At 35.0% G+C, this 6,967-nt stretch overlaps 2 protein-coding genes across 2 annotated transcripts; both read left to right on the top strand.

Annotated features, from left to right (window-relative positions):
* Positions 1-2,122: 2,122 nt before the first annotated feature.
* LOC136819765 (uncharacterized) lies at positions 2,123-4,074 on the top strand. The gene is made up of 4 exons (XM_067076008.1): positions 2,123-2,252; positions 2,551-2,750; positions 2,972-3,160; positions 3,434-4,074. Exons 1-4 carry the CDS (start codon positions 2,151-2,153, stop codon positions 3,906-3,908), a joined length of 966 nt encoding a protein of 321 aa, XP_066932109.1. The 5' UTR covers positions 2,123-2,150; the 3' UTR covers positions 3,909-4,074.
* A 480-nt stretch (positions 4,075-4,554) lies between these two features.
* LOC136819845 (uncharacterized) lies at positions 4,555-5,930 on the top strand. Its single transcript, XM_067076089.1, has 2 exons — positions 4,555-4,648; positions 4,843-5,930. The coding sequence occupies exons 1-2, from the start codon at positions 4,569-4,571 to the stop codon at positions 5,876-5,878; spliced, it is 1,116 nt and encodes a 371-aa protein (XP_066932190.1). The 5' UTR covers positions 4,555-4,568; the 3' UTR covers positions 5,879-5,930.
* Positions 5,931-6,967: the final 1,037 nt, after the last annotated feature.

The raw sequence follows: 6,967 nt of genomic DNA, 5'->3' as shown, positions 1-6,967 counted from the left end.
TTTTAAAGATAAGATAATCATTTGCAAAATAAAAGCTTCAAATGCCTTGGAAACACCACTATTCATCACTGAAATTTATCCTCTTAATAATTTGGATGAATTGATCAAAAGGTTTTCCTGCACTAATCCAACTGCAGCTTGCAAAAAGGTGATTCAGTATTTAGAGATTCCTTATCGCGGTACAATTGTGGGGAATTATTTATTTGGTATGTACAGACAAGAATATAAATTAAAATGCAAATATTTGAAGGAACAGTCAAATGATCGTGAAAGTAGTGTCTTTGAAGAAAATGAAGACTCTGACATACCAACAGATCTGGACACATGTTTTAGCAGAGGCTCTGATTGGCTAGGAGTAAAGAACATTGGAAAACAAATTTTGGACGATGAAAACTTTGTCAAGATGCTAGGAAAGGTGAAATGCTACATCCGTGTTGGCTATCATTGCCAACGACTTGTAAAACTTAAAGATAAAAGTATAGTTTTAAATCTCAAAGTAAACAGTTGCCATGGAGTGCCATCATACCAAGGATATACCTCTGAAGATCCAATAATTGATGCTCAGTCTGAAGATTTGAGTGACTGTCTCCAAAAAGTTTTCAATAAGCTTGAAATTAAACCAAAAAAACATTGGACAGGTTTTGAGTATTTTGGTTTTATGAAACCAGAAATAATGCGAAGGCTTACAATTATTGACAATCCTGCTAGTTATGAATTTGCTGATGAAGACAGGGATTCAGATGAAGAAGACATTTTTAATGAAGAAATACATAGAACTTTACACAACATCCGGAAACGAAATGCTGGTTCTACCAATTCACTTTGTAAAAAGTCAATCAAATCTAGAAACGAGTTTATTCACGAACTAGTCAAATATGCATCTTTCAATGATGTTCAGAGTAAGCAAATATTTCTTTTTATCTTTTGGCTTGGGTGGAAAATATTTTGAAAAGTTACTTAGAGGAAATAGGATAGAATTTTCAAAAATATGACTAAGCGAGCTAGAAAATATGAATGGATTGCTTTTTGAATCAGTTTTTTTCATTGTCATTGTTTTCCATTGTAAAATTCATGTTCTAAATATCTTTTTGCTCTAGGTTATGTTGAGTATTTGATGCAAAACTACCCTGATATAGTTGATAATGCACTTGACGAGGACACTGACTATATAACCCATTTAGTGAGTAACTTAAAGCTGAAAACGCTTCCAAAAACTCTGACATGCAAAGAAACTGCCAAAATATTGATGGGAAAGTGTCATATCTCCCAAAGGGCTTTCAATTCGCTAAAAATGATTTTGAAAAGCAACAACATAGAATTGCCAACGTATGACAATGTGAGAGATTTTTGCAAGTCTTTAAATGTTGGAACAATCAGTCCTGCCCATCCGGAGAATTCTGATTGTAGCTGTATGGGATATAGAACTGAAATCAATGAAAGCTTACAGAAAGTATTTTCAACGCCATCGCTGAGTTCAAAAATGAAGTTTTTTACCCGTGATCAGCAAAACTCTATTAGTGACTTTGTTAAGTCAAAGAACAGTTCATTGTTCGGGAAATTTGATGTTGAAAGCAAAACCATTGTTTTGAGAGAAACTGGTGACAATTTTAGAGCTGCAGGAAGGTACCCCACTGAGCAAACATCTTTTTCCATCCTAAATATATCTGAATTCTCAACCAGTCCCTATGGACAGTTCATTTCGACTTTGTGGAGAGGTAAAGAAAGTAGAAAGATGCTCCAAACCCACGTAAAATTCCATTACGAAGCTCTTACGTGCTTAGTAAAAAATGGTTTTGATGTTGACTTTGGAGGTTATGCTGAGCATTTCAATGTTATTGTATTGTTTGTGGCTGATCTTTGCTTCACCAAAGAAATCCTTGGAAAATGCAGTCCCTCGCATGAGTATGGTTGCTTCCACTGTAAATTACCCAGATCTCAATGGCATCATCCAGTCAAAAAGAAAGGTTAGGAAAGTTTTAAGTAATTTTTAATAACAACTGCTTTTTTCAGCATATCGTACCAGATCGTACTGATGACAATTATTTGTATACTAGGACAGTGGTATTATTTTTATTAAGGTTATTTTATAATATCAGTGTGATGTTTTTTTCTCTCGTTTTGAATCAGGTAACCCACAGTCAATCACGTCTATGGTTACTGAGGGGAAGAAAGCTGTTGAATTCCTTGGCGAGGACCCAAATAAAGATTCCCAGAAGTACAAAAAGTACACCCATCAATCATTTGGTCAATGGGTAAAATATATTTCTTACTAGTCTGAGTGATGTACATGCTGATGTACGAGGTATTGCTTTTTATGTAACATCTTGCTCTGAATAGCATGGCTCAAATGATTTTTTTCAGACTGACCTTTCTGTTATAGTCTATTCAATGTCGCTTTGAGCAATTAGAACAATTTGAGAATTCCACTTTCCAGAAATGTATGTTCTAAAAGGAAAACAATCTGTATCATAGATAGTTATTGGCCTGCAAAGATTGACAACGCAGCAAAAATTACCATAATACAGCAACAAACTTTAACTTATTTTTCAGGGCTCTGTTCTGTTTGAAGGCACAATTATCGAGTTCGTGCCACCATGTGGTCTCCATTTGATTCTCGCACATCACCGGTATCTCTGGAAGGTTCTTCATCGGACCATCATGGCCAGAAAACAAGAGCAGTTGATCGCACCTGCCCTCCGAAAGATTGGTTGCCATTATCTTGCGTTTCAACTAGACTCCTATTTTAAAAGGTGTGTATACTCTTCATAATTAATCAAGCAAGTCGTGTATTAAAAGCATGGGGTATTTTTATTCGACGGAGTACATATGCTTTTAAATCTAACTACCATAGGCGTTCTGCACAAATAAAAACGTCTAATAAAATATGACACTACTGGACAGACACCTGTTTACTGATACATCAAGTTGGGGGATATGGGATATATATTAGGTTTTCTATTTTTCTTTATAGTAAGAAGAAATACTATGATGGCTCAGAAACTTTACGCATGATCGGTAACGACTGTAAGCTTTTCGAGGACAATATTGACACCTTCTTGAATGTTTTTATTGCGGAACGTAATCAAAGTTGGAATGACGAAAGTTCGGAAAGATTACGGCACGTGCTGAAGCTCTACAAACGTTTCAAAGATCTTGCTAGGTAAAGTATTATATCATTTGTTCATTTGCTATTTTTAGCTATTAAGTTTATGTAGATTTTAATTGTGATTTCAATTATATTTTTTACGGGTATCACGGCACAAAATTGTCATCTAATGACAGGAGAAGAAAACAGAATCAGTTTCAAATGAGTTAATGGGTGAATGAAATTGATAGAAACTCTTTCTTGAATAAGCGAGTGAGTTTTAAAAAACTATAAACGTTTACGTTCACTTTATTCCTTTTTGATTTAATTTTGCGTTTCTGACCATAGGGATATACGATCAACGCACGCTGATAAAGAACGGATTTCGTCATTTGGTAAACGAGCGGAAGAATTTTTCCGATTGTTTGTTCATAATGCACCTACAGATAGTGTAAATGGAATGCCTTATCTTCACTACCTTCGCCACCACTTAGCGGATGAAATGGAGTTATTCAGTCGACTTTTTGGCTGGGGTTATGGAATATTTTCAACAAATGCCGGCGAGCATCTAAACAAAGTGATAAAGCAGTATGAGATGCACCATACAAACTTAGATTCTAAACGTTTTTACACCATAATACAAATGATTCGATCGAAACAGTTTGAATACACGGAATCAATTTATCCGAAGGAAAAAACTATAATATGTTCTGCCTGCAACCAAAGTGGGCATAATCGAAAAAATAAATCATGCCCTCTACACTCCAGTCATCCCAGGATCGAATTTGAGGACTCTGAAGAAGAAAGCAAAGATGAACAGTGATTTTATTTCAGCATTATACACCTCATTATAATTGGGGTTATTTTTGAAATTCATATATTGTGACGCCTTTTGAGATTTTTTATTTCTTAGCTTAGTTTTGCATAATCTGGAATTTGTTTTTCATCATTAGCTAGCTATTTTACGAACCCTTTTTTTATAAATTTCTGTTGAGGTGACCTTATTTAATTAACACTTTGACTCCTTAATTGTCTCTGCTTTAATTGTAAAAAGATGTTTTCAGGCTTTATCATTCTTTAGAAATTTTCTAAAGGCTTCTTATCTTTCTTCCTTTTTGTCGGACCTTGTCGAACTTGATTATTTATACTTAGATGACTTTATTTGTAGTCTAATTATGTAGCTTTTATTTCATATATCATAACAATTTAGCACCATTTGATTTAGTGTAGATGATAATTACTTTGTTTATTGTTTTTATCTTTTCTTTCTGAAATTTAACACTACCATTGTAATTTTCTTTTACCTTTATATCTATTATACAATTATATCCTTTGAATGTTATCATTAGCTCCCAGAAAAGTATTCAAGGAGGGGATTAAGCGGAAAAAAGTCAAAATTTAAATTGTTTAAATGTATTTTTTTCTTCTGTTCTTTAAAGCTGTTGTTTTATTTTCAGTTGTAGAAAAAGTCAAATAATCAAAAATGAATGAAAAAGAAAGTAAACAAACTGAATCTTGTAATGGAGACAATGGAGATCTAACTAATCCCAAAAAGAAGTATAGGTAAGCATAAGATTTCAAAATTAACTTTCATTGTTACGCCTGGTTACGCAGCTTCGAAAAACGGTTTTCTATTGAAAGCTCTGAAGTTTTGACAATGGTTCGTATCTAAATTAAATGCCTTTGGTCGATGAAAGAGTAGGTGGTATAAAAATAGTCAAAACGAAAATATTTACTTCATTTTCTTTATTTTTCAGAGTAACTCACGTGCGAAGCGAGGCTGGAAAGAAGAGGCGAAATGCAAAGAAAAATCAGAATAAGAAAGATAAGAAGAAACGGGAATATGCCAAGAAAGTTGAAACAGAATTGGAGAAGGATGCGAAGATTAGAGAACTTGAAAGCAAAAACGCAATTCTAAGCCGTGAGTTAAAATCAAAGAAACAACCGACAAGAACATTTGTATCGCGATTCAGTTTGCCGAGATCAATTCTGGATTCATCAAGAACTAAAGCAGTTCGCTTAAATCAACAGCTGACCGCCAGACCTACCGAATTCAAGAGGAATGAACTTCAGTTAAACCCGGAGCCCTTAGGAAAAGGTGTCTATGGAAAACTTTACCGTGGTAGATTGTCGAACTTCTGCCAAGAATTAGCTGTCAAGGAAATAATTGGCCAAAACACTTCACTGAGTGCTTACGTAGAAGCTAAGATTATGATGTCATTGAGCGGACACAAAAATCTACCGCTATTTTTTGGTTGGATAAAACCGAACTTGATTCTCCTGGAATTCATTGGCTCTAACTCAATTTCGAGTCTAACTCTCCACTCTGCTCTCCAGATCGAAGACAGAAAAATTGAATGGCTTCCCATCTTGGTCGATCTTCTTTTGGCAGTAAAGTTTGTACACGACAGTGGTTTTCTCCATAACGACTTGCACGGAGGAAACGTTTTACTACGCGATCTGAAATATGTCAAATTAATCGACTTCGGCAAAGCTACATTTATCGATGACCCTGTCATTTACAATCTTCAGCCAGGCTCGGCGAAACAGAAACTGTATAATGAGCGGCATATTCACTTAGCACATGAACTCCGTAACGTTCCTCGCTCTCCACAAACCATTCAAACGGATATATATTCTCTGGGTTACATTTTGGAGCTACTGAGTAACACTCTGAAGAATTTGAAATTGGCGAATATCTGCCACGATATGATGAAGCAACCACCAATCGAACGTCTATCGCTACCACAAGCTGTTTTGAAAGTTGAGCGATTGAAATATAAAATTAACTAGATTTTATCATAGATTTTTCATTTAATGTAAATTTTATGATTTTGATCGATCTATCGAGCATTTTTCATTAAAAAGAAAATGGAAAAAACTACCAATTTTACCACTAAGACCATGAATATTATTACAGTAATTTCTTACAGACTTTTTTGTGGCACAAACAATTGAAAAATTCAGTGGGGATTGAATAATCCGGGATTTGTTTCAGTTTGTTTAGTCACTTTGCCAAAACTTTTGTCACCACCTTTCTTAAACTGACCGGAGAAAGTTTTAGTCACTTACTCTCGGTTATCTAATAGCCGGGGTTTGGAATAAGCGGTTGGATTGGAAAAAATCTCAAATCATATTAAGCGGGGGTGTATTAAAAATGTCCTGAGTGGAAATTTTTGGAAAATGAGGCTAATACAGCAGATATTGAGCAAAAGAGGGAACTTTCAAAATATTTTCTTAAAATGTATAAGCCGGGGAGGGGGTGGAATAAGAATGTCTCGGGTGAGAAATTAATTAGCGCCCCCCCCGACTATTAAGTACCCATTGAATCATTAAAGCTGCCAACTTAAATGGAATATTTAGTAACGTTAGAACTCTCTAGGTCGGAAAAGATTAATGGTGATTAGTCGGCAATGTGTTTTAAAGGAATCCTGTGATATATGGTGAGGACACGGGCAGTTTCCCCCCGCAATGTAGTTCGGTACGCGTGATGATTGCTTAATTATTCTAATTAATGTATTAACTAAGAACTTTTACTTTTGACCCTCATAATTATTTTTCATAAAGTGTACGAAAAAGATGTCTTTCGGGGTAAAAAGTCGGAGGTTATTATTGCTACCATGTAGAAACCATGTCAGCTTAATTAGACTAATTCCCTTGAGAGTGGTTTCCACATTGCAGAAATTGTGTTGTTTGAATTTGATAAGTTTTTGGTAAAAAGGCACTCAAACCACAGATATCTGTAAAGCCCGAAGGGCTAGATAGGCAACTTTAAGCTTTCTCCAGCAAAAAAAAAGTGAAGCAAAAATTTGACTTTATAGATTTCGTGCCGATGGATAGGATCTAGCATTTTAATTGTTTTGGGAGCGCGAGATAAAAAAT

This window comes from Clytia hemisphaerica, unplaced genomic scaffold (genome assembly GCF_902728285.1).
Source record: "Clytia hemisphaerica strain Z4C2 unplaced genomic scaffold, Clytia hemisphaerica genome assembly, whole genome shotgun sequence".
Classification (NCBI taxonomy): domain Eukaryota; kingdom Metazoa; phylum Cnidaria; class Hydrozoa; order Leptothecata; family Clytiidae; genus Clytia; species Clytia hemisphaerica.
The sequence above is the reverse complement of the archived record's forward strand: the minus strand, read 5'-3'. Positions and strand labels throughout refer to the sequence as shown.